This window comes from Rhipicephalus microplus, chromosome 10 (assembly GCF_043290135.1).
Source record: "Rhipicephalus microplus isolate Deutch F79 chromosome 10, USDA_Rmic, whole genome shotgun sequence".
NCBI lineage: Eukaryota > Metazoa > Arthropoda > Arachnida > Ixodida > Ixodidae > Rhipicephalus > Rhipicephalus microplus.
In genome coordinates this window covers 16,030,857-16,057,920 of record NC_134709.1, presented here as the reverse complement: position 1 = coordinate 16,057,920, position 27,064 = coordinate 16,030,857, and the positions used below count along the sequence as shown (strand labels likewise).

At 45.9% G+C, this 27,064-nt stretch overlaps 1 protein-coding gene across 1 annotated transcript; it reads left to right on the top strand.

Annotated features, from left to right (window-relative positions):
• The first annotated feature begins 394 nt into the window (after positions 1-394).
• LOC119181342 (uncharacterized) lies at positions 395-27,052 on the top strand. The gene is made up of 7 exons (XM_037432559.2): positions 395-624; positions 4,704-4,781; positions 8,482-8,636; positions 11,486-11,672; positions 14,159-14,313; positions 17,787-17,989; positions 26,497-27,052. Exons 1-7 carry the CDS (start codon positions 596-598, stop codon positions 26,746-26,748), a joined length of 1,059 nt encoding a protein of 352 aa, XP_037288456.2. The 5' UTR covers positions 395-595; the 3' UTR covers positions 26,749-27,052.
• The last annotated feature ends 12 nt before the right edge of the window (positions 27,053-27,064 follow it).

Genomic DNA, 27,064 nt, shown 5'->3' with positions numbered 1-27,064 from the left:
GACGAGCATCGACAAAAATCTTTAACGAGGCATGAAGTGCGAATAAGCGCGGAAGCGTGTTGGAAACTAGCGAAAAGTATATCGTTGCTATTTTAATAATATCATCATCACAATATAGTAAAAGCGGCCAGTGCAAGTCTCTGAGGTCTTGCATCTCTGATTCTAAAAAATGTTTTAGAGTGCGGCAAAAGATGACGCTGCAGCAGACAAGTGTGCCAATGCGTTGCCTCATACTACTGCTATTTGTCTAGTTGTCCTTGCGAACCAATGAGGGGCACGGTTTTTGCCGGCACGTTCCTCATTTCGACCAATCCCGGATCGACTCTTTTGGAACCGGTGCAACAGCGCGCAAGAAGCCGCGAGGGAAAAAAAAAACCTCAGTGCAGCGGCGGGCATTGTTCTCTTTGTGTTGTTTTTGCCCCGTGTCGTGTTCGCCGTGGTTGTGCATTTGCCGCACGCTGTCTTGTGTAGGTACTGTCGTCTTGTGTAGTGATGTGACCCTGTGAAGCGAGCGCTCGCCGAAGCCGACTACTCTATCTACCAGGCGGCAGTACCAAATAAACCTCTCTTGCACGGCTTCCACGGGCAGTCAGCGATGATCGAGTCGAGCGCCTTGAGTACAAGGTAACGTCACCGTCTTCCAGCTGCTCTTGCTTGCCGCGACGCCACCGCACACCGGTTGCGCAGCGTTGTATGCAACGAAGCGGCATTGCCAACTCGTTGGCCGAGGCCGGTTGCCCCCAAAACCACGTGTCAGCGGCTCCTTTTAACGTGGCGCGTTGGGAGAGTATTCCGGGTCAGCGTTTTGCGAGATAAGCTGGACGTTAGGCCTAGGTCAGCCTTCGAACACGGCGTTTTGCAGCACGCAAGCGCGCGTGTGCGATTAATCAATGCTGCTGCCGTCTCTGCGAAGGCGGGGGACACGCTCGGCATGGACGTTGACATAGCGAGGGTCGCGGAAACGCTTGGAACTGTGTACAAGCATCGGGATGCTGCAGTAGCCGGTGTGCTGCGCATGCTGTGATTGGTACCGCGGCTTCGAAATGCGACGCGGTCTCGTTCTGCAAGCCATATGGCAGCTACCGACCGGTACTATTTACTAGGAAGCTTCCCGTGTAATGGTGTTGAGAATGCCGTAGTCTGTGGCTCGTAGCTTGCTTGCCACGATGCATGCTACCGTGCTGCGAACAACGTTGCCACCTGTTTCCGGTACCTGGCCCAACGTGCACGCTTGTCTCTGAATAGTCCCGGCGTCACGCTGGTGTCCGGCGTTGGAACCACCGGTTGCAACACGCCAATGCGCCGACCCACATTTGGCCCCTTTGCATATCTGGACCTGACCCATCTCCGGAAGGGAAATAAATGAGGCGCGAAAACCGCCACGATGTCACAGCTGCATTGAAGTCAGCTGTTTTTGCGGGCTGTGCGCGCCTTCGTTTTTGTTTTTTTTTTTCTTTCGAGCACGTCAGCTGGTTTCTGGGCGCGCATACGAAATTACTTGCGGACATAAGACACGCGACAGATTACAGCAGTCGCGTAAATATTTTGACCTCGTGACAAAGCGCAGTACAATTGTGCGAGTGGTTAGGGCAGCGTATTCCTAGACCACTATACCAAACCGTCTATTATGCGTGGTTGTTTTGTATCTGCGTGGTTGTAATTGTAATTACTGATGCGAAGAAACTGTACCAACGGCGATTTAAAAGTGTGACCACTTGTTGCTTTGCACATGTCGAACTACCTGAAACACTGGACAATTGTAGTAACAGTTCTTGAGTAGGGTTACTGTGTAGCTCATTGTTTTTTTTTACGTAATGTTACTTACAAAAAAAACGTCAGCTCTGGTATTGAGTTTTGCAAAGTTAATTGTTGCATTGTGTTATGCACGTCATAATGGGCATCATATCCCATAGACAACTATCGTCCTGTTCATCACTATCATCAGTCAGGCTAATTTATTCTGGTGTAACGTAAACCTAAGTGCAGGCAACACAGTTTCTAAGGAGTACTGGCACATGTTTTAAATATTTTTTTTATTACTGCTTTAAATAAAAACGCTGGTTTCAAGAACCCTAAAAAGTCTAACATGGGGCTGGAGGGAATGCATTGAATATATTTTTAATACTTCTGCCTTCAAAATGCATTTTTGGTTAAAATATTGAGGGGTTGGCTTTGCATGTAAGCACGGTCGGATGTCACTGGGACATTACTACTCACGACATACCAGCAGTAGCTCTGTCAGTTGCACGTGGTGCCTCTAAACAGCAATGAATGAGTTGTCTTGTACCAGCTTTTCTTGTGATTTAGGCTGTGTGTGGGGCCAAGAGTTGGCAAGACGTGCAGAATGGGCCAGTTGGAGGGGTTCCATGATAAAAGTTTGCAAACTTTAATGACTTGTCATGATAATTATCATTGCAACGGGGCTGACTCACAGATGCTGTGCAACAAAAATTATTTAAATCGAGAGAAAAAAAAAGCAAAGCACTTCGTGAACTCAATGCTTTTTGAGCATTTCTATCCATGTGTAACTCCCTATCTAACCGCCTACATCTTAGCACCCTCTTTATAAAGACCTTGAAACGGTTTTTTTAAGTTTTGTCAGCATATAGGCTAGAGCATCAAACCATTCAGACTACGAATTCAGTGACAGGCTGTGTACCAAAGCCGCTACCAACAACATACTCTCCTTTTCACTCCTGCTGTGCCTCCTCAACTCGTGAGACATGCTGGCGATCGCAGAGCTCTCTTGAGCACTCTCAACGTTTTGAGTTTCGCCTAGCCTAGACCTCGGGGATGGCACGTCAACAGGCAGATTCAAAGACGGAGCGCAAGGAAAAAAGAGGACACAAACAACAGCGCTGACTGACAGTTTATTCGTTAACACCGTGCAATATATATATATATATATATATATATATATATATATATATATATATATATATTTGCACTGTCTCAAACGAAAGATTACAAACAATGATAAAAGCCATGGCAAACTATGATAAAAGGACCAAACCACCAGCAGCATCCCTGCTAACAGTGCATATTGTGCATAAGAGATAATCCAGTTTTCTGCCTGTCAAGGCTACAGAAGGCCTCACGCATGCGCTGCCGAGCCTTGCTGTATAACTGGCAAATAAATCTATCATCTGTCTGGCCGTTGCAAGGGTACAGGAAGACAAAACAGATTTTCCTTGTATTACTAGGTTACTCTTTCACGATACCAAAATCACACGCTCAATGCAAAGAGGCTCTTGGTAAGCAAAAAAGCCTTAAAAACGAAAGTGCGTGTGGTGATGCCAACTTCAAATTTCCCCATCAGTCAGCATGATTTCATAGATTTCGACCGTGTCCAGGAGTACCTACATTGTTCCTAATCGGTAAAATGAAGCGGATATCCTCTGAGGAGGCCACAGCTCCACATCCCAAGTTTCAGAAAATGTTGGGCCAATGTCACCAAAATATGAATAATGTGCTTCGAAATCCATGACGCCGTACGGCTGATTTTTGCACAAACATTTAAAAATAAGACTTCGACCTTGATTTTTCGGCATTAGAGTTTTCAGAGCAAAATTTATCTGTCTTGACCGACTCATTGTTTTACTTTGGCGTCTAATTGTTTTGAATGTTGCAAATATCTGTACACTATGTGACCTAGTGGACAAATCAAAGAAGTTGTTTTGATTTCTTTGTGTAGTCTCCTGGTTGGATAATTGATTATTCACTCACCTACCACATGCTTGCAGTATGTGGGGCCTGTATTGCTTTATTGGTGCTGCAGATATAACAATTCTGATTAATATATTGCACTTTTCCTGCTCTTTTCATTCCACTACTAGACACTCTGGCTGCTAAGCTTTCTGCTTCACTTAAGAAAACCGATTACCCTTTGCTGTGGAGCAGTAGGTACAGTGCTCAGTTTGCTGACCAACAGTCGAGGCTTTGATCTCGACTTTCACAGCTGTATTTTGGTATAGGTGATATGCTACATGCCCGTTTAATGTGCAATGTCAGTGCACATTGAAAACCTGAGAATCGCAGTTAATGGAGCACTTTACTACAGTGCGCCTCATTATCCTATATTGGTGTAAATCTCAGATAACTGGATTTATTGAGGGTACTCTGCCCATTTTTATAGAGGGTGCAAAATTCATGGTAAGCGCAATGCCACATGTGTGATTATGCGTAATATTGTTAACAGGGAAATCAATACTGTCCAAGTGTCCGGAGATCTGCAATAAATTAATTTGAAAGTTAGCACTCTATCCTGTCCATTTTTCCTTCCTGCTGTTGCGTTATACCTACGTTATTCAGCATGAACCAGCTTGTCGAAATCAAGCTCTTATTAGAATATTAAAACTTCAGACAGCATAATTATTACAGACTTACCGAAGATGATGCTGAGTTCGCACCCCATTCGCAAGTGGTGGCTTGGGTGTTATAGTTTGGGGGGGAGGGGACAAGGCATACAGTCTAGTCATGCCTTGTGCTCATTTCTGCGATATCAAAGCAAACTCCTCTCAGCATGCACTCGTGTGAACTACGCTTGTACCAAACTGGATTTATGCAGAGAGCAGTTGCTGCACTGTTTTGCAAGCTGACGTTTGTCACTGTATTTTTACTTGTCGTCAAGCACAAATTGTGTGGTGTCCAGCGTTCACATCTTTGTATTCTCTCATGCATTAATCCGATTTCTTGTGTTACAGCCCCTGGAGCACAGACTTCATGAAAGATGCCGGTACTTCACTATTGGATTTTGAAAACCTCTTGGGTGCGGAAATCGGGTGAGCAGTAATTCCTTGTGCTTGATCTACAGACGGAGAGATGCAGGGGACATTGGCTAGTTTCGCTCATCTGTTGTGCTCTAGAAAACAGAGGCTTTCATTCTGCTGTGGCTGTATGGTATCACTTAGTGATGGCTTCAATGACTTGCATCACTGTAATTTTTACCAAAACTAAAATGCACACAAGGGATTAAAGAAGCACGAGGACTGCAACACCTTCAGTGGTCCCTCATGTTTGTAAGGTCATCCATAAATGTAAGGAGCCATGCCGGCATAGGGTATCCATGGCCTCGTTTGTCCCCACGAAGCTGGCAGAGTTGTGGATAGAAACATGGCATGACTTATGGGAAGTGTGCCATGAGTATGGTTTTCAAAGTCTTTCTTACGTGCACTTCCGTGTCAGAATGTAGGACCACCACTGCTCCTTGGAAAATGCCTTGTCACAGTTTGACTCAACACTCAGGGCAGTATAGAGGTATCTTTTAGCAGTCTTGGACATTGCAAATTAACAAGCCTGGTGCCTCAGTCATATGAAATGCTTCTGTTGGACTAAAGCTTTCAGCATCAAAATAATTATTTGTGTGTGCTCTTTTGTTTGAGCTGCACCCAGTGACGTACCAACTCTTTTGCGAGTGGGGGGGGGGGGGGGGGGCAAACCTACCGCACTCCTCAGCCGGGATATATATATATACATATATATCAGGAGAGAGAACTTCAACGTGCTCGCACTTCGATATAAATTTGCATACATCGATATGACGCAACCTGCAATCTTAGATACCACGAAGTTCAATCACACCTTAACAGGCCAAGGCGTGGCGCCCTTTGCCCAATTTGCGCGTCCAATATACGACGTTCATCTTGCTATCACGCCCCTTTCTCTGATTATGCTTTGACGGTTAACATCTGCAAATACCACGACAGTTTAATAAATTTATAATTGATTTTAGTCGCCGGGAAGAAGATGTACCAAGCGTCAACGAGGATACATCCACGTTTGGCGGGTAGCTGCCAAACATTGAAACATACATTCGGCAAAGCCTCCTTTATCAATGCACAGTAAACATGTAATTACCCCTGTAAAGGCGCGTTTTACTTTCGTTTTGTATGTCGCTTCCTCTGACGGAGGGATCAACCATGTTTTTTCAAGGAATGATTGCTGTTATACTTTTTCATAAGTAGTATGTTGTTTTGCATATATTCAGGCATGCGTGTATTATAATTTGCCTTATTTGCTAATAGTTGGAATACTGTATCTGGGACGTGCAAATATTAATTATATTGCTGCTGTTATATTACTGTAATTAAGTTATTATCAACTTCTTAACCCTTTTCTTTAAAAATGTGTAATTTGTAGTGTTAGGGCCATAGTGCATTGCTCACATTCATTGTATCTGTATCCGACGTTCTTAATGGGATGCCAGGTGGTTCTGTATAAATACACGGTGTAAACAACAATTTTTCTTTTGAAAAACAAAATGTGGGCCATTATAACATTGAACTCTTCTACATTGCTTCCTTTTGAAATGGTCGTTAGTTGTATATAGCATTGAGTTTGTTGTGCAACAAAGTAGCGAGAAGACCAGGTGAAAAAGCTGCAATGAGCAGCTTGAAGGGAACCTTGAGGGAATATTCGTGTAAACAGTCCTTGTCATGCGCACAGCACCGCCTTGTTACGCGAGTCAACGAATGACGCAAAAATGACCCATCGCCTAATGACCACTTATGCACGACCACGTAAGAAATAAGAAAATAAACTATTTTTGATACAGCATATTGTTTGCCACTGGTTCTTCGGCATTTAAAATTTTCTGTGTGCCACAAAATTCGCCTGCTTGTTATATGACGTCACGAAGCCGGAGAGCATCTCCTTCTAAATGTAATTCAAGTAGGCTAGCTGCCAATCACATAAGCAGTGGCTGCTATAGCAGCTGGGGAGGTGGATTATGAGTGTAATAAAATATTTCCACTTGCAGCATAAAGGTGTTTAATAGTTTGTGCACGTATGTATACATCTCTCTGAGCTCATACTTGCCGAGAGAAAGAAAAACTGACGAGAAATAAGCAGTGCTGCACATGTGTGCTTTTTTGCTGTCCGAGATGTATTTTGATTTGTAAAGGACAATTCAAATTGAGTGAAAACCAACTAGCCCGATCCCTAACTAAGCCTCCATAGTGCTAAAAACCACGGTATTTGACCTTCTCTCTGGTCCGGGGGGGTCAAGTTGTGGGGCAAGCTTAAAAGCTAAGCTTTCTAATGAGCTCGAGCCAACTGCTTTATTCGTGACCACTTTGCAAGTTATGGTTACAAGTTACCGTAAGCAGGGCTGACCAGGTTTATCACAGACTATTGTGGAAAGAATTTTTAGCCTATCAGTACAGAAAAACTTAAACATAAAAAACTATTTGTCACACTCGTCGACTCGCAACATCTTCGACAGGGCAGCGGTGATGGTATATCCTTTCCCAAGAAAATTATTTTCCGGAAGCAGTAAATGCTTTGACCCATCTTTAAAAAAAAAGTTGGCTCGTTCCCATTTGTAACTGCATCAACAAGTCGCAGCAGAATAAAAACATGAACAAGTAATATAATATTATAGGGCCCCTGTTCAGCACGAGCCTGCTCTGCAGTAATACAGTACAAGACGCGAAAGCATCACACAGGCGACCCGCACTGCAAAAAGCCTACAAGGAAAATCATCACAGCGAAAACGTTGGTGAAATTTCGCTGTGTTGTAACATTGCCTCATAACATTTTCATTCTCCCGTAAGAACAAAATTGAGTAATTACTGTGGTGATGGAAAACTTTGCCTTGTTAGTTTCTCCAGTGTGCTTGTTAGTTTCTCCAGTGTGCAGCCAAGAGCTACCATGGTACACGGTCGAAAGTAGGGGGCTCAGCCCCCCCCCCTCCCCCCACTTTTCTGGGGGGGGGGGGGGGATAGCGTCCTCATTGCCCCCCTCCCCCCCCCCCCCCTTGCCTGATACGCCTATGGCTGCACCTCGAGTAGGGGCGGGTTAGTTGCACACACAAATGCTCTGGACAGCAGGCTAAGGTTAAAATGTCGATGACGGTGGAACATATATGATTTCATCAGTCAATGTGGAGAGTGCAGTGACACTGAAATACACTTCAAAGGAAAATAGAAAGCACAAGACAAAGGATGTGGAGCCCACCACAGAACACGACATGCTGATGCGGCTTAGCACATGGCAGAAAGTGAATGGACAAGCTCGTCGACTCTAAGGATAAACATTGTTCAGTTTGGCCACTCTCTGCAGCACACAAGTCCCCGTGGTGTGATTGTGGATCAAATAGAAGTGTCTCTTCTTTCCTTCATTCATAGCAAGGGCCTCGTTCTGGCAGACTTGATGCTTTCAGGTAGTATGCAAGGGATTAACGGTCAACTGCCAGCTCATAGTAAAGTCACGTGCTGCATGATGCCAACAGGCAGAAAAGGATTGTTCCACACTCACTGTCATGGCTACTGGCAGCGATGAATGATGCTCCCACATCTGAAAGTACATATGTACCTCATAAAGGGGACAGGCGGATAGCCGCCATGGTTTATTTTATGTATTGAATTTTCGATATAGAGAACATTTTCTCTCCTTCAAGTTCGATATAATATTCTTGTTATATTGTACTGGCGCTGCACTTCTTGCTTACGACTGAATATTGCGAACATTGTTTTGTTATAGCATGTCTTTACCCTCTGATCTCGTGCCCACTGAGAGTGTGTCCCTGCCCCTCGAGCGGCCAGTCTGTGATGACAGTTCGGGGGTACTACTGGATGCCGGCATTGGACGCTGGGAGGACTTTGAAGACTTGCTCAAGAAGGACTCCAGCAATACATGTAAGTGCTAGTGCGTAACTTGCACTTCCAAACGCAATGTTCTCATGCAGTGAAATTGCTAAGAAAAAAAAGTTGCCACCTTTACCGTGTACGCCATGAGTCGAAGGAAGGGGAGTTCGGGGTCAGTGAACTGTGGCTGAGAGGGTTGTTCCCTTGCCTCTGTGGTCTAGTAGTTGGTGCTGGACTGCTGACTTGAAGGTTGCTGGATTGAGTCACAACTGTAGTGGCTGCATTTTTAGTGGTACGAAATGCTGGAGTCCAGTGTGCTTAGATTTAGGTGCACGTCAAAGAACCGCAGGTGGTAAAAGTATTCGCAACCATTCACTATGGATGGTCTCTCGTAATGGTATCGTAGTTACGGGACATAAAAATGCCAACTATCTTTACCATTCAAGTGTTAGTAAATGCCAGATTTTTGCATGCCACAGCCATGACACAGTGGTGAATGTTGCACTGGGGCAGGACTGTGAAGTAGCTTTGAATCGGTACTTGCCAAATGTCACCTGAATCTAAAGTGCCCTTGCCAAAAAATTGGACCTTCATTTTTTGTTTTTAACTGCTGAAATTGTATGTAATATCATTAATACAAGACAGAATAGACGGGGGGGGGGGGGGGCTAAAATATCTGATTTAGTCATGAAGTGCGAGTGCATTCAACAAGCTACTGGCAAAGCTTGTGCACAGCTAGCCTAAACAAGGGGAGGAGCCCTAAGTGTTTGAGGCCTCGTCCCCTGTTTATTCAGAAAAGCTGTTACCGTGCTGTTGCATTTGCCTACGTTTTTCGGTAACCTGTTTTCTTACGATATGCAGCAGTGGTAATGGTGTACAGGTAGACAAAGAGCATAATTACATATGAGCTGTACCTTGAGCTCTGCAAAGTTGTATGGAACTACAGTAAAACTTCGGTTATACATCCCCCGATTCTGTTACAACCCACATTTTATGACGAATCAGTTTGGTCCCGGCAATGAATAACAAGTATTTCTATAAGAATCGAAATAATGTCTTAAAAACATTGGTTATATAACTGAATTTAGCCACCTATTTCTAATAATAATATTATCTGAGGTTTCACATCCCAAAACCACTCTATGATTGAGAGACGCCGTAGTGGAGGGCTCCGGAAATTTCGACCACCCGGGGTTCTTTTACGTGCACCTAAATCTGTGTACACGAGCCTCAAACATTTTCGCCTCCATCGAAACTGCAGCAGTCGCAGCCGGGACTCGATCCCGCGACGTGCGGGTCAGCAGTCAAGTGTTGTAACCATTACGTTACTGCAGTGGGGCTAAGACGACTTTCTGGCTTCATCTGAATGAAAAAAATCACCCTCTCTACTTGAATTGAACGCTGATGAAATATTTGTGAGTGCACGATTCCAAATCTGAAAATAGAGGGGGTTGCTTGCTTAGGATTTTATAAAAGTATCATAACTGCCTCTCCGGGAGACTCCTGGATTTCAACCGTTTCTTTCATTTGTACGGTTGCGTTGAAAATCTCCCGGAAATCAAAATTTCTGTGCGTGATCTGGCCGCATTGAGAAAAATGCAGCTTAATCAGCTCCAGGCTTTTTGTGAACCCTCCGCACTTTATTTTAAATGAATTCAGAGGCGTTCATTTAAATGTACATTATAATCTCAGTGATGCGAAACCGCAGCAGATACGAATTCTCGAAATTCCCCAGCCAAACTTTATTGTGTCCATTAGGTCGAAATTCGAATGTTCCGAACTCTTTCCCTAATCACGACGAGTGATACGATCTTTAGTACCGAAACCGTTGGAACCAAGGCCAAGAGCAACATCCTCGAAGCTTCAGAAGTACGTGTGCCACCAGCACATGCACTGTCATCTACAGTGTGGGTGGTTGCAATTGCCGAAAGTGTGCGTGCGTCCAACATTCAATCAGTCAAAGCAACGTAGCTTTCCGCAAACTCTGTGGACAAAAACACTGCAGATGTGATCATAGATAGCATAAAACGACCTAGTTTTAACGGCACATGCGCAGTTCGCACACACGGATTGAAAACTGATCTACCGTTGGCTGCTACCACCGTGCACTAAACCGCGGTTGCGGCGACACGATAGCATCTAAGAGCTCAGAGGGCACGCTGCTAACGCTGCAGTAGATTGGAAGCAGTAAAGATGCAAAGACGGCTAGAAGCGTTTTGGCATTCCTGTCCAAACAATCTGTAGCGAGCAAAGCTTTCGTGGCGGCCAGCTCTGCCGTCCCGTCCGTTCGTGGGTGTTTCAGGAAGACATAGGCAAGTTGTTTTGTTGGAAATAAATTTTGGTAATTGTTTTAACCCTTTGAGACTATCACCTTAGTGGAAAACGCTATCCTCGTGTGTTTGGCCTCTCCAAGTCATTATCAGATTGCAACGGCGATGTTTGGACTTGCGATTGAGACCCCCCCCCCCTCCCCCCAGTCTTGTCTTTCACCAAGTTTTTTCTATTTATTTCGGTGCCACTAAATGGGGGAAAATAATTCAACTAGATTCTCCCTCCCCACCATCGCCCCCACCTCATTGTGGAAATCTGCCGGATTCAAAATCTTTGAACTTTGCAGGTATGTAGTATAAATAATCTAGCATGTCCCAATAATCTATCATTACAGCACGTAAATAGATGGGAAAATGTTTTTATTACAAGTAGGCAAAGTATGATACTACATAAGACTGGGATGAAAGCAGGAGCAGTTAACATGTGAACTGTAAAAACAACCCATCATATCCTCTTGTTTGCTTTTAGCATGGAAACAAAATGTTGAATATAGAACAGACTGCAATGGAGCAAAGAATGACCCAAAGCCTTATGACCCGTACTAATCGCAAGCTGGGTTTGTTGTGTAGGTGACCTGGATTTCGAAGATTGGAGCCTGGATCTCACAGAGTCATCGGATGTTCTCTCAGATTGGAGCAGTAGTGGGGCTGCCACAACATTCGAAGGTGCCGAGGGCCACTGCCCACGGCCGCGTTCGCGGCGGGGACCTTCACCTACGCCATTGAATGTTGAGCGAACTTCCTCAACTGCAAACTGGTTAGCTCTATGCTTAACTCTATGCTTAACTCTTAACTTACGGTGTCGTTTTCTCGAAGTGGCATTCGTACACTCAAGTAATGGTTATGTGTAAGCAGCCCTTATTTGCCTCTGGCCTCTGGAATGCATCTTAAGTGGGCAATGAGGCATTTGCATAGCTAGAAACAATATAGTAAATAGTTTTTTTGCATGTCGCTGCTTACTTTCTTATTCTGGAATGTTTTATTAGAAAACTGCATTGAAGTGGTCTAAAAAAATTTATTTGAATCAGCCAAATGGGCAGAAAAGTATCTAGATATCAAAGAATGTCAGACCCGCCACGGTTTCTTTAGGTGTGAATCCTGCCGAAACAGTGGAGCTGCAGTCTATGTTTCTCTCATGATTTTTTTTTATGGCGTTTCTCGGTTTCATCTGAGTGTGTGTGATAATGTTCATACTAAAGTGGAGATGCACTGTAAAGGACATGTGGCCTTGAACAGAGCTTTGTTTTGTGCTAACAGTGGGCAGGTTTTCCTCCAGAATGAGCTACTGTTTCGTGTTTCTCTTCAAGATAGATATACACTAAAAACCTCATTAATTTCAACTCTGTTATTTCGAAATCCTCCTTCAACCAAAGGGTTTGTGTTTTGTATTTTGTCGAATACTGATGGTGATTTTGCCACAAATCCGTGGAAATGGCGGTTTTTAGGAGTCTCAGGGCAGGGCTATGTAGCGGTACTAATGAGTCACAAGTGAAGTACTTCAGCGTTGCTGCTGCAAAAAAGAACCGGTCTTGTGGTTACTTGAAATGTGCACCCGCAGAAACGACATGCTTCCCGCAACGTCAACTTGTCATGATTTGCTAATTCTTTCTGGGACCGTGAGCTCAGATTAGGGTGCACGTTAAAGAACCCCAGATGGTTGAAATTGCCAAAGCCCTTCACTACGGCATCTCTCATAACTATATGGTGGTTTTGGGACGTTAAGCCCCGCATATCGATCAGGAATTTCCTTCTGGGAATATGAAGACATTAGCAAAGGTCAGTCTCATACAATTTGCAATAAATGTAAACTTCTGATTGGGAGTTGGTTGCTCCAGTAATTTGTGCATGTGCAGTGCTGGCAAAGTTCTTGTCTTGATGCCTACTTCGAAAACTCTAGAAAATTTCAATGTTCATGTCTTCCAGCCAAAACACATCACGAATTTGGTCAAACTGACCATTATTGAGTTCTTTATTTTACCGGGCAGAATGGGCACATGGTCGTCGCATCATAACGCACCGACAGGTGACATGTCGCCCATGTGTCAGCGCTGTTTTGTAGCGAAGCATGACTTCTTTATTCAGGTGCTCATTTCACCTGACCACGAGTATTATTATTTTTTCTTTGCCGAGTTTGCGGCAAAATTTGGACCAGGTATTGCTGGAAAACACAACCCTAGAAACCGTAAACTAGCCCGCACAGCAAACAACCACCCCTGATTACTTTCAATAATTTTAAAGTTTCTTGCATCTGACTTCTTATAAGTTTTCTTACCTTTAAAATCCACTTATTTCGAAGATTTTTCACAGTCCCAATAATTTCAAATTACCGAGGTTTTACTGTATTAGTGATCGACTACAGTTTACTCCCCCTAATCGGAACTCGAGGGGCAAGAAAATTTGTTTCATTTATGAGAAGTTTCACTTAAGCAAAGCCCACAAAATAAATTAATAATGACTTTATTTCAAAAGCACCAACTGTGCCTGACTGGACAGAAAAATTTTGACGTATACAATACTGCTATAGTTGATTAGAAAGAAAAATGTTGCTAATATTGCTGACTCGGGAAAAAAGGAGGTGATAACGATTTGCTTGGCCTTCTTCAAGCACTTTCTCACATAGTAGGAGTGCATTGCTGAAAGGCTGGGCAGGAACTTTGTGCCACCATCATGTTCAAAGTAGCACTGCAACAGGATGAAAGCATCTTTTGCTCCACTGTCAGCAACTGAAGTGGGCCCGGGATCCCACACCATCTCATCACCACTTGAGCACCAGTCCTCATCTTGAACTTCAGCTATAGGTTCCTCAAGGCTGTCTCCTGAAGTTCACGAGATGTCTGTTGCTGCTTGGCGTGCGCGAACATGTGCAATCGCTAGATTGGCTTGGCTAGGCTAGCTTTGGCATTTGTTCCATGGTTGCTAGACTGCTGTGGCCACTTCTGCCGTTCATAGATTTTGTGCGTTTTAGTTTCATATACCCGATGTAAGCGGGAAAAAAAATGTTCCAATTACCCGAAACTTTTTATCTATAAACATATATGAGACCAACCAAATGTGCCCAGATAGTTTCATTTATGAGTCTTTTCCGTTTAACGGAGTTTCGTTTAATGGGAGTCCTCTGTATATTAACAAGGAAGTCGGCGAATATGTTAGATTGTTTCAGCATATCGTAAGTGGACCTGTTCAGTGGCTCCTGCTCTGTAATGTCAGCTGTGAATGTCTCGTCGTTCTTTTTTTGCCCAAAAGGTCTTCCATGACCAGTGGGGAGCAACTGAGGACAGTGGAGGCTCTGACTGAGGCAATCAGCCACCGCTTGGGGCTGCGGGAACAGCTGGATGTGATACGCATCATCGACCCGACTGTCACTGTTGACCCCTCTGCCGACCGAGAGATTGCCGTCGGTCAGTGTGCTCCCCTCTTGCTTGAAACTTATTGACTGTGAACTTGCTGGATGGCATGTTGATTTTAATGTACAAGTTACTGTGGTTATTGAATTTTGGCAGCATTTATAGGCTACGTCGTTGTCAAGTCATTCACACTGCAAATTAAGAGGTGTACCGTGTAACAAGGCCGTTACAGTCAAATTTATTGATGCTTTTTTTTTTTTTCTTGTGCGTAAATACCCTGTAATGTAGTTGCAGAGATGACCACTGCCGTAGTTCAGTGGTAGAGCATTGGACGCGTTACTAAAAGGTTGCAGGTTCGGTCTCTGCCGGCGGCAAGTTATCCTTTTTTGCCCTTTGCTTTCTTCACATTTACATTACTATTACTTTAAATATTATCCCCTATGCTTTCCTTGGCATCGATTTCTGTTAGCGAATTTTCGGTTCGAGGTGAATAGTGATCTTGGTCAAATAATTTTGAATTGAATTAGACTAGGATGTGCACTGTCTTCAATTTTAAATTGAATTCGAACCTAACCTGCACAATGAAGTTGAAAGAATGACTGCGCAAATGCCATTTTTTATTTTTCGCATCTAAGGAAGTGTAAGCAATCTTGAATAGTAGCAGGATTTAACTTTCAGTAGAAGCAAGTGATAGCTCGTAAAATACGTTACGTTTTAAAATTCGCTATACCTAGAGGAAGTTAGTATAGCAAGCTTTTAAACTTTTCGCGGCAGCGTGGATTTTTCTTGCATAGGTGTTTTCACGGCTCAGCACTACTTTACTGCAGTGAAACCAAATTCGATTCGAAGCGCATTCGAATACTGCATTATTTGTTTGCACAGGCCTAGTAAATATTGGGTCTAACAAAGAAAAGGAGCCTTTAAGTTTACGCTTCTTTCCTTCAATCACAGGATTTGCTGTACACAACGTGGCTAGTGCAATTCGTGATGTTCGAGTGAATTAAACTCGACAAAAATTGTGGCACAGCTCCCGTCTGCACAGAGCAAATAGTAATATAGGCAAACAACGCTCGCTGCCCACTGCAGGTTCAGTGACATGGACTGTGCATATCCAATCAGATCTGTCGCTAGTGCCACATATCCTGGAAAAATGCTGTGTAAGGAGTGTGCAGGAAGATTAAAACTTCCTTGGCTGGGCCACTGCAATTTGTAGCAGACGGCTTAAATGAGTCTGCAAATGATTCTTACGACTTGCTTTGTTAGCTCAGTGCTTTTATACAAAATCGTCAGAACCATTTCAGGATCCCCTTAAGTAGCAGAAGCCCTTGCATCGTTTATAAGACAGTTTCATCCTCAATAAAAATAGGTAAAGCGGGGTCATTTGGGTATATAGCATCATTTGTCATCATTTGTAAAAAGAACAGAAAGCGATTTCTCGCTGACTGAGTATAAGTTCTGAATTCCAGGCCATGTTCTGTGCTCTTATGTTTGGCTCGACTGTTCTCAAAAGCCACAACAACCAATTGCCAACATTTTCTGACCGTTCTGAAATATTGTTGCGAGGACCCTTTTAGCTGGAGAGTTCTTTGAACATTCCCCTTTTGCGTATTGCCATCACCTTCACCCTAAGCGCACGTGACAGCAGTTTTTTAGTCGGAAAATATGGCCGGAAACTATTGGTTTGTCCATCACGGTCTAGTAGGCGAAGTTTAAACCAGCATGTGAGTCGTGGCTGGAGCTTTCTATCTTCAACAACTTCCAACATACAGTCGACGTTCGATTTCCTAGACCCTCAAGGGACCGCAAGATCGTCCGAAAAACTGGGCAGTCTGGAAAAACGAAATCAAGCGTAAACGCACTTTTTCAAGTGGGTTTTTTTTTTATTTTATTTTTTTGGGGGGGGGGGGGGCTAAGGAGAAGGTCGCGGCAGGAGTACAGGGGTTCTCATTGCAGTTTAGCAAATGCATCGTTTAAACGGATCTGAAAAGAGCCAAAAGAAAGAAAAAAAAAACTGATGTGGCAAGAAGCAAAAAAAAAGTCTCTTATTTTCTCTTGACGACGTTCCACTTGCTCGCGATGATGTCTGTCTCTATATCGGTTAACGTCATGTTGTCGCTGTACACCGATAACAGCTGTCAGTGCTCGCGTCAACTCTGAGCTCGTTGGTCGTGTAGGCGCTGCCTCTTCGATCTCGGTAGTTGAGTCATCCTCACGAATGATAACCAGACAGCGGTCTGGCAACCAGCCCCAGGCCCTCCAATCGGTCTGCTTGCTTGTCGCTTGTCTGTCAGTCGTCAGTTTTCCGCTCATTCGTCCAGCAGCAAAGTGATGTGAAAGCGCCTTCCAACGCAATGTTCGAAGAATGAGCAAACCTTAGTCTCTTCATTGAGTGTTGTTATCGCAAAGTTCAAACGAGCCCATGATTATATTGCAGTGTCCCTGGCCCAAACAAGTTGTCAGTGAATTGCATCGTGCATGCAAACGCATACTATTGTATTGGTACTAAAGCAGCTAAAGTGACAGCGAAGAAGACATGCTTTTTCGCGCTTTGCTGTCTAGCCGACCTTTGTGTCCTGCTGCTCGTCGCAGCCGCAGCTTCGTGTGTCCTTTGCAGCGTTTGTCTTGAAGTAACAATTTATAGAGGATACAGCTCGCACATTATCCCTAGAAAAGCAAACGTCCCGACACGACATAGTCTGTGCATGTATAGCGTGGAGTATCTTTCTAAAACAATGTCTTTGGAGATACTTTCATGGGATTAGCATCAGGCAGATCGACATCTACGAACGAAAATATTTCTGGTCTAGTGCGCTCGCAGCCACTGATAGCTCGACAGCGCCGATATCGTCGCTAGGCCTTTTTCGGTTCACTTCAAAGTAAAAATGAGGGCGCTTCGGAATTGATCGCCTTGCTCACAAACCGGAATATTTTCTTGCCGCTGTTGACACTCATCGCAGTAATTTTATACAGACAAAAATACTTATTGCCGACAGTGCAAAATTGTTTTTCTCTATTTCATGTCACTTTTGTGTTATGTTATATTGCATAAAACGATTCTCACTAGTGTAAAAGAGTTATTTATAGGCAAAAAGTCTGCTTGCAACATACCATAGTTTACTCTTGTGGGTACACGAGCTAAATGGCAACGCTGCGTCAATCTTGCTTGTGTCTATTTGCTCTAAAGTACCGAACAATTGTGCAGTAGTAATAAGCTGCACCAAATGTAATGCATTTTGATTTTCTCCTGCTCTAAATCATCTTAAATGCAAAATTTTGTCCTACAGAACTGCTGCAAAATGCTTATGTGGCTGCTACTGCTTCAAAAGAGCGTTTTTTCCTGCTCCAAAAATTTATCCAAATTTTAGATTCACTAGACCACCACTGATTTAAGTAATTGGATGTGAAGACACTGCCTGGTGTTGGCTGTAACAAAACTGAAAGTCTACACAACAGTGTAGTTTTAATGCCGTCTTCAGCGTGAGCAGCTGAAATTCAGTGTCCTATTCTCCACATCCACACTTCTGCAGACCTCAGGCGCCTCGACGACTCCAAGCTCCGGCAGATAGCAGAGTACGTGCGGACTACCGTCGAGGCCCAAGAAGCTGCAGTGGACGACAAGCCGGAGTACACAAGTCAAGGCTCTAGAAAAAGGGGCCGTCGTCAACAAAGCAACCCTCGTTCCACATCCGGCCGCAGCACCCCTGCTTCATTAAATGCACCTGTGCATAAAGTAAGAATTTGGCACTGTGCCAGCAACAGAACTGTTGCAGAGACACTAAAGGAAAAGTTTAGTCTTTGGATCAGTTTTGTGAAAATCTAGGCGATATAGTCGGAAGGTTTACGTGAGCCCTAACTTGCACCGCGTCGTGGTATCTCATGCTCAAGCTTGTGTTTGGCTTCTGTGTGCCTTTAAATCCTCAAAAGTATGATTAGGAAACACATGGCATTACATATTTTGCATGCCTAGCTTCTTATCTAGCTTCCAGAATGTGAAGCATAAGGTCTGTTCAATTCACCTGCACCAGTCGGAACCGATTCACGATTGTGCAGCGCGAGTTCAGCAGTGCAGGCACAGCATGACGCCCGAAACGAATGATGATGTGCCGACACGGTGCAGGCCTTATTACTACGCATTCGCTTAATTTACACCGTTCAGCTAACACTGACTAATGGCGAATCACACATGCGGACAGTTTATGAGGCGCAAACATCTTGGCAAGTGGGTACGGCGCCTAAGCCTAAGTGCTGCGTCGTCTGCTCAGCTGCACGCCCGGCTGCACCAAGCTGGCGTCAGCGTAGAAGGTGTAGGAAAATCATGAACCAGTGCTGCACCTCTTCTGCACCTTTCGAAACGAATGGCGAGGTTCAGAGGTCATCAATGCTGCATCGCTGAAAAAAATAGCTAGGTGCAGCACCTTGTGAACTAGGTCACGTGCTGCAGGCGAATCTAATGGACCGATAGTATAAGTATGTCCCTTAATATGCGGACCAGAGGTTTGAGTTGACGATAGAATTCTGCACGGACCCCCTAACGGCTGCAAATAATGTCATTTGCAGATACTGGCAATTGTGATGTGGTGAAGAGTAGATGGAAGCAACAAAACAATGTTGCAGCATGCATAAACAGCTATGCATATTGTCACGTCGCTCCAGGGGTGCCGACAAGGTTTATTGACGTCTGAGCAACAGGGCTCTAACCAGGCGCGTTGGTTGGGCTTGTTTGCCAGAGCGGGAGCCCACGCGCACTTCCTTCTTTTTTGTGGTGTGAGCCTTCTCCTTGGCATACGACCCACTACCAGAAGTAGGTGGCAATATTCCTCCTCAACAAAAAAAGAAAGCATAGTCCCGATGCTGTAAAGTTATTGCAAAAAAAAAAAACAAAGTAGCTTAAACGATGAAAAAGGGCACCAATAATCAAATGTTACATGCGATATGTTCACCAATGATGAGGCAATTGTCGGAACACAAATAAAAAAAAAAAAACACAGGAAAAGTGGTCTTTTAGGAACGTGCAAAATAAGGCTTCATGCGCACCACGTGAACTATGTCGGAGGTCGGTTGTCTTCGTTGTACCCATCGTGACGACGTAGCGTCCGGAACCACTTCGTAATTTACGTCACTCACGCGGCGTAATACTTTGTACGGACCGAAGTATCTGCTGAGCAACTTTTCGGAGAGGCCACAGCGACGAACAGGGGTCCAAACCCAAACTTGGTCTCCTGGACTGTAAGATACGTCATTGTGACGCATATTGTAACGTCGTGCATCGACCTGTTGCTGCTGACCAATGTGTAGCCGGGCGAGCTGGCGAGTTTCCTCGGCACGCTCTGCGAATTCTTCTGCGTCAGTTGTTAATTGATCGGCGTCCTCACAAGGAAGCATCGCATCCAGCATCGTCTGAACTTCGCGGCCGTAGAGAAGGCGAAATGGTGTAAATCGGGTTGTTTCTTGAACGGCGGTGTTATAAGCGAACGTCACATAAGGCAAAATGCGATCACATGTTTTGTGTTGGACGTCGATGTACATGGAGATCATGTTTGTGACTGTCTTATTTACCGTATTTACTCGATTCTACCGCGCCCTCGATTGTAACGCGCACCCGATTTTCACCGCGAAAAAAAAAAAAATGTAAGACATCGATTGCAACGCGCACCCATTTTTCTCGCTGGCCCGCACGATCACACCACTCGAAAAAACGACTCCTTTCGGGAGCGTCTTCCATTTAAATATACGGTACGTGCGAAGCTTGTGCCCATCTGACGTGTAACAGAGCATTGCCGTCACTGTAGTTTTACCGTGGACCGATGTCAGCACGCGAACTTGCTTCGCCCCCTTCTGCTCGACGGTTGTGATGCCAGGCATGTCGAAGTAAAGAGGCGTCTGATCGGCATTCCTGATTTGCCCAAGCAGGTAGCCGTTGTTGCGCCGCAAGTTTAGGACGAACCTCTGAAAACTGTGAAGCTTTTCATAGTACTCCTCCACAAAACTTTTCGCATATGCATGTTCCCCTTCGGAGGGAAAAGCCTTTCCTCTTCATAAAGTTAGTTAGCCAGCACCTGCTTGCTTTAAACTGGCTCCGCATTAGACCTTTTTCTAAGACTAATTGCATAGCCCGCACTTGGAGCAGTTCTATCGTCACGGGCCGCTGTGCCGCTCGCTGCTCAAGCACATACTCGCCGAGCAGCTCTTTAATTTGCGGAAACCGACCCTGCTGTGGTCCACTGAAGCCTTTGAGTGAAGCTTTGCTGTCAACAATCTTCTGCTTTTGTTTCCGCCGGTCCCGCATGCACGTTTCGGGAACTCCGAACGACCGCAATGCGGCCCGATTTCCGTCCGTCTCTGCACACGCGATGACTTTTCTTTTAAAAGCGGCATCGTGGTGCACTCGAGTTTTTGGAGTCGGCCCTTCTACGTCGTCGATGCTAATGCACTACTAGATGTCGAACTCCTCAGCACACGTACGAAGTGCCGCACATGGGAAACACATAGGCAGAAATGGCGGACGCGCCATGCCGACGCACGTAGGGGGCGGCCATTTTGGACTTGCCGATGGCAATAGATTGACCGTAATTTTTTTGTTCGTACTCGATTGTAACGCGCATGCAATTTATGAACTCGCTTGACCGAAAAAAAGGTGCGCGTTAGATTCGAGTAATTACGGTAGTCACTCGGTTAAGCCGTTGCTCTGCGGATGGTAAGCAGTTGTCGTTCGATGCCTAGTGTTACTTAGTCGAAAAACTTCATCAATAAGCTGTGCAGTGAACGCTGTTCCTCTGTCGGTTATCACTGTAGATGGAGCACCGTGGCGCAGAACAATGTGGCACATGAAGAACTGTGCTATTTCAGAAGCCGTGGCTCGTGGTATCGCCTGTGTCTCAGCATAGCGGGTCAAATAGTCAGTTGCAACAATGACCCATTTGTTGCCGTCAGACGATAAAGGAAATGGGCCGAGAATGTCCATGCCGACTTGGTCAAATGGCTTGTGGGGTGGATAATTGGCTGAAGAATTCCAGCCGGCTTGCTTGGTGGTGACTTTCGACGCTGGCATTCACGACAGCTTTTGACGTACTGCTTCACGCTTGCCGAAAGTCCGGGCCAGTAGTACGCCTCACTTACTCTGGCGGGCATTCGCGAGTAACCTAAATGACCAGATGTGGGCTCGTCATGACACGCGGAGAGGACTTCGTCCCGCATGTCCTTCGGAACGAAGAGGAGGTAAGCGCGGCTCGTAGAACGGGAGTTTTTTTTTGTACAGGACATTATCTCGGAGGCAGAAAGACGTCACGACGCGAGATAGATGGCGAGGTATAACAGCGCTATGACTCTCCAGATAGTCGATGAGCGGTCGAATCTCTTCATCCTCTCGCTGGCGTCTGCTCAAGTCAGATGAGCTAAGGGCGCCCAGGAAGCAGTCATCGTCCTCTTCTTCTTGATTGACTAAAGGTATGGGTGCACGCGCCAGTGTATCAGCGTCTTCATGCTTTCGTCCAGACTTATATACGATGGTGACATCAAATTCCCGTAGACGCAAGCTCCATCGGGCCAGTCGTCCAGAGGGATCACGTATGTTTACCAACCAGCAGAGGGCATGGTGGTCCGTCACCACTTTAAATGGACGACCATAGAGGTACGGGCGAAACTTGGTGATCGCCCACACTACTGCGAGACACTCTTTCTCTGTGGTCGTGTAACTCACCTCGGTACGGGACAGTGAGCGGCTGGCATAGGCTATGACTCGTTCTTTGCCGTGTTGATGCTGGACGAGCACTGCGCCGAGGCCGATGTTAATGGCGTCAGTGTGCACCTCTGTGTCAGCATCATTGTCAAAATGTGCAAGAACAGGGGCTGACTGCATCCGCTGTCGTAGCTCGGCAAAAGCAGCCTGTTGCTCGGTAGCCCATACAAACGGTGTGTCGTCGCGTGTGAGGCGAGTCAAGGGTTCCGCTATCTTTGAAAACCCTCTAACAAATCGTCGGTAGTAGGCGCACAAGCCCAGAAAGCCCCGAACAGCCTTTTTGTCTGTAGGATGTGGAAACGCGGCTACAGCGGCAAGTTTGTCGGGGTCGGGTCGGACTCCTTTCGCGTTGACTACATGGCCAAGGAATTTGAGCTCTTCATAACCGAAGTGACACTTCTGCAGTTTGAGTGTAAGATCTGCTGATTGAATAGCCTGTAGCACACTCCTGATGCGGTGAAGATGTTGCTGGAAGGTTTCAGAAAAAATGACAACATCATCAAGGTATACGAGACAAGTTTGCCACTTCAGACCAGTAAGCACAGTGTCCACCATTCGTTGGAAAGTTGCGGGCGCTGAGCACAAACCAAAAGGAAGGACTCGAAATTCATACAGGCCATCAGGGGTCACAAAAGCCGTTTTCTCGCGGTCTCGCTTGTCAACCTCAATTTGCCAGTACCCGCTTTTTAAATCCAAAGAGGAAAAATAGTGGGCGTGGCGTAATCTGTCTAACGAGTCGTCGATGCGTGGCAGTGGGTACACGTCCTTTTTAGTCACGCTGTTCAGCTTCCAGTAATCGACGCAAAAACGTAGCGTTCCGTCTTTCTTCTTGACTAGGACGACCTGTTGGAAGGCTTGGTGATGCCATCGTCAAGCATTTCTTGAACTTGCATACGAATAGCTTCTCGTTCCTTCGCTGACACACGGTAAGGCTGTTGGTGTATAGGGCGGGCGTCGTCGTAAATGATAATGCTGTGCCTAGTGATCGAAATCTGGCGCACCTTAGAGGAAGTAGCGAAGCATGACTTGAATTCAAGCAAGAGTTTTCGCAGTGCTGTCTGGTTTTCTGGTGTGAGGTTAGAATTAATATCGATATTGTTTAGAGACGTATCGGCGGCCTCCACTGTGTCTGACGAGAAGCAGATGGGAACAGTTCCTAATTGATTCATCTACAAACGCTAACGAAGTGCCACGGAAAAGGTGTCTGTGTTCGTTGCTGAAATTTGTAACGAGCAGTTGAGATCGGCCATCACGTAGCTGTATGATACTCCTAGCCACACAAACACCTTGAGTCAGCAGGTGTTCAAAATTACTTTCTGCAATCGCTTCGCCATTTCGCAATCCACAGCATGTGACGTTGACTATATCACTGGCTCTTGGAGGAAGCGTTATACTTTCAGCAGAAACACGAAGAACGTCGGCACGTTGTTGGTTGTCCTGCTTGTTGATTGCCCGGTCGGCTGAGAAGGTGATGCGATTCTCTTGAAGATCAATGACAGATCCATACTCTTGCAGGAAGTCAACACCAAGAATAACGTCGCGTGAACATTCACGAAGCACAAGGAAACTTGCTACAAAAGTATAACCGCAGACCCGAACTCTACTCGTGCAGGTTCCAAGCAGAGAGACGGTGTGGCCACCACCCGTTCGAATCACGGAGCCATGCCAGGGCGTGATTACCTTCTTTAGTAGTCTGGTCATTTTCCCGCTTAGTATCGAATAGTCAGCCCCGGTATCAACTAAAGCACCTACTGCATAGCCGTCCATCAGCACCGGTATATCCAGAGAAAGCCGCACATATCACTCAGTTGAATCTACACCCTTTCCTGTTAGCGTCGATCGGAGGTCTTCAGCACGTCGACTGCCAGCGACCTCGCCCCCAAGGGTCGCTTGCGTTGGTTTTCCCGGCGGGGACTGGGAGACCGTGAGCCAGCACGTCGCTGGGGCGAAGATGAAAAGCGCCTCGGCGATGGTGAGCGTGACTGCCGTCCAGAAGGCGGTGACATGCGCTGTTGAGCCAGGTAGTCCTCAATGTCCCGGGGCCGCTGGCTATACCGAGGAGGCGCTGAATATACTGAAAAGCCGTGCCGCCCGAGGCGCCGGTATGGACACTGGCGGTACAAATGGTCCGCTTCACCGCAGTGGAAGCACAGAGGTCAGCGATCAGGAGTGCGCCACACATCAGATTTCCGAGGCGAAGCGCGTCTGTCATCAAGGTAGTGTGCTGGTTGTTCCGCAAGATGTACAGGGCTGGCGTAAACGAGGTGTGGGGGCGTGCCTGTGTTCTCGTAGTACCGTAGAGGCTGCGCCGACTGAAGTGAAACCGTAGGAGGTGCCTGATCAAACAGCGAGAAAAAGAAGCTGGGCGCTTCAAGGCTTCCGCATAGGTCGCACGGTGGTAGTCAGGTGGGGCGGGTGTGGCGTTATCCAGACTCACAGGGTCACGAAGGGCATGATGCAGCTCGTCCTTGACGATGCTTGCAATGGAACTCGCCGTAGGTAGTGGTGGTGCGGCAACCTTTTGGAGCTCCTCGCGTACTATAAAGCGGATAAGGTCGCGCAGACACTCAGTGTTGCTCCCAATAGTCGTGAGAACTTGAGCAGTGGACGTGTTCACTTGCCGCTCATACAGGGTAGATCGATGCTGAAGCACCTTTTCCATCGTGACGGCTTCAGACAAAAACTTGGCGACCGTGTTCGGAGGGCTCCGTAAAAGGCCAGCGAAAAGCTGCTCCTTATAACTCCACGCATCAGTTGACGCAACTTCTTTTTCTCTGTTATACTCTGATCAGCCTGTCGGAACAGGCGCGTCATATCTTCCACATAGGTCATGACAGTTTCATTGGGCATCTGGATGCGGGCCTGGATCGCTCGCTCCGCTCGTTCGTGGCGATCAGCACTTCTGTAGGTATCCAACAGGCGGCGGCAGAATTCGGGCCACGATGTCATCTGTTCCTCATGATTCATGTACCAGGTACGTGCTCCATCCTCCAAATAGAAGTACACACGCCGTAGTTTGGCCGCGTCGTTCCATTCATTCAAAGCAGCCACGCGCTCGAAGTCGACCAACCAGTCCTCGACGTCTTTGAGCTCGGTGCCATGAAACGGTGTCGGAACTTGTGGACTTTCGAGGGTGTACCGAGTCACCGTGGGGTTTTCCGTACCTGTTAAAGTGGTTTGAACGGACGTGCTCATACTGGTGTGAACTGTAGGGTCAGCTTCGGGTGGTAATCTCCTGATCCTGCGGCTTGTCCGATGAATGGGAGTGTTGGCTCGCACTGGGCTTGTGGTGCCGCTTCCAGGAGGGGTCTGAAACATGCGTGAGGGGCTACCCCGCACCTCCACCAATTGTCACGTTGCTCCAGAGGTGTGGACAACGTTTATTGACGTCTGAGCAACAGGGCTCTAACCAAGCGCGTTGGTTGGGCTTGTTTGCCAGAGCGGGGCCCTTGCGCACTTCCTTCTTTTTTGTGGTGTGAGCCTTCGCCTTGGCATACGACCCACTACTAGAAGTAGTAGGCAATATCAGCTGCTAGTAAAATTGTTTTCAGCAAATGCTTGTCAAATTATGTTGATGCCATCGGATTTTGTTGGCTACTATTGAGGATGTGGCTTTACAGGGCTAGCAATGCTCTCGACATTGTAGCTGGAAATGAGGATGCGCAAAATGTCAAGAACAAATAAGTTTAATTGTTTTGCACAAAACATGACAATGCGCCTGTATATAAAATCATTTACCTTTCATGAGAATTTAGTGGCCGTTCTTTGGCAAGGGTACTCATTCATGACAGAAAGGCATTCGAACGGGGGACTCTTTGTTTGTTTGCTCAGGTCATATTCGTTTAATGACGCAAGATGTCCCAGTGTGGCAGCCAGCAAAGTGCATTGAACGTAAATATTATTAGGTGCAAATGACATTAAACTTTCTTGTGTTACAGGGGTATTAAAAAGGTGTACGATGTAATGATAATGCAATTCTCTCGGAACGCTTAAAAGGGCACTAAAGAGAAACAGTAAGTTGTTTAAGATTGATAAACTGCTATTTGAGAACTCTAATGTCATAGGTTTTATTGTCATAAGTAAATTTCATGCTATAATCTTTGACTTGACGTAAGAAATTTCACAATGTATTTTTCGTATTTTCGCGACATTGGCTCGGTGAAAATTTGAAACTTCGCATGCTAGGTTACAAACCCGCAGATTACAATGTACTTAAATTTTTTCGATTAGGAGCTACGTAGGTCCCAGTTGACTCCTTCAAAATTCTATGGCGTCCCCCCGCGCATTTTTTTTTTTTCTGCGCATTTGCTCGCTTGTCAATGGTCGTGTCGCGAAAAGAGTGGTGTTTTTCGAGATTGTAAAATTGTACTTTACTGATACGCGAACAAGCGTTTTTGTTCTGTAGTGTATTTTTAACTCTTTTCATATCTGCAGTAGAGAACAATCTTAACTCTGGCTGTGCATCACTTCATGCTTTGTTCTCCTCGGTTACGTTTTTGCAGAAGGAGCGGTGTAAGCGCCCGCGGCAGCGGCAGCAGCGGCGGCGGCGTGTGGCGATGGCCCAGGTCCAGACGCAGCAGGACAAAGCGCACGAGCAGAGGCTCAAGGAGCAGCGCAGCGGGCTGTTCTTGCACGAACAAGTTCTCACACTGACAAGCACAACTTCTTCCTCGTCCTCCTCGAGGGGTAATTCCTCCCACCCAAGCATAGCGGGCACGGACGACGAAGATGAAGAAGTCGACATCCTACACTGAGCAATTTGCAGGGGGGACCGGGGGGGTATATAAAAAAAGAAGCGGGATTTTGTAGGAGTGGGTTTAGAAGAGAAATGGCAGTGCACTTTTTTTTTGTAATTTATGTACCTTTCGAGTTTCGACCTTGCATCTCTTTGAAACCCTGCTGCCATCTGGCTGCCTGGTCACACGAGGCTGGAGCTTAGTTCCCCTTTCTCGCTTGTGGCGCATCACAGTGGTCTTCGTTGGCGCGGTCTTTTTGTTGTTCACCCCGCAGGTGCGAGTGTTTGTGCTGGACTTAAAAGTGGTCCGTTGGTCAAAGTATGTTTGAAGTGTG

Bases quoted from the DNA above. Each gene is read 5' to 3' on its own strand.
- LOC119181342 (XM_037432559.2), top strand. From the start codon at position 596: ATGATCGAGTCGAGCGCCTTGAGTACAAG. The intron at 625-4,703 runs GTAACGTCACCG...CTTGTGTTACAG, and splicing joins TCGAGCGCCTTGAGTACAAG to CCCCTGGAGCACAGACTTCA. The intron at 4,782-8,481 runs GTGAGCAGTAAT...GTTTTGTTATAG, and splicing joins CTCTTGGGTGCGGAAATCGG to CATGTCTTTACCCTCTGATC.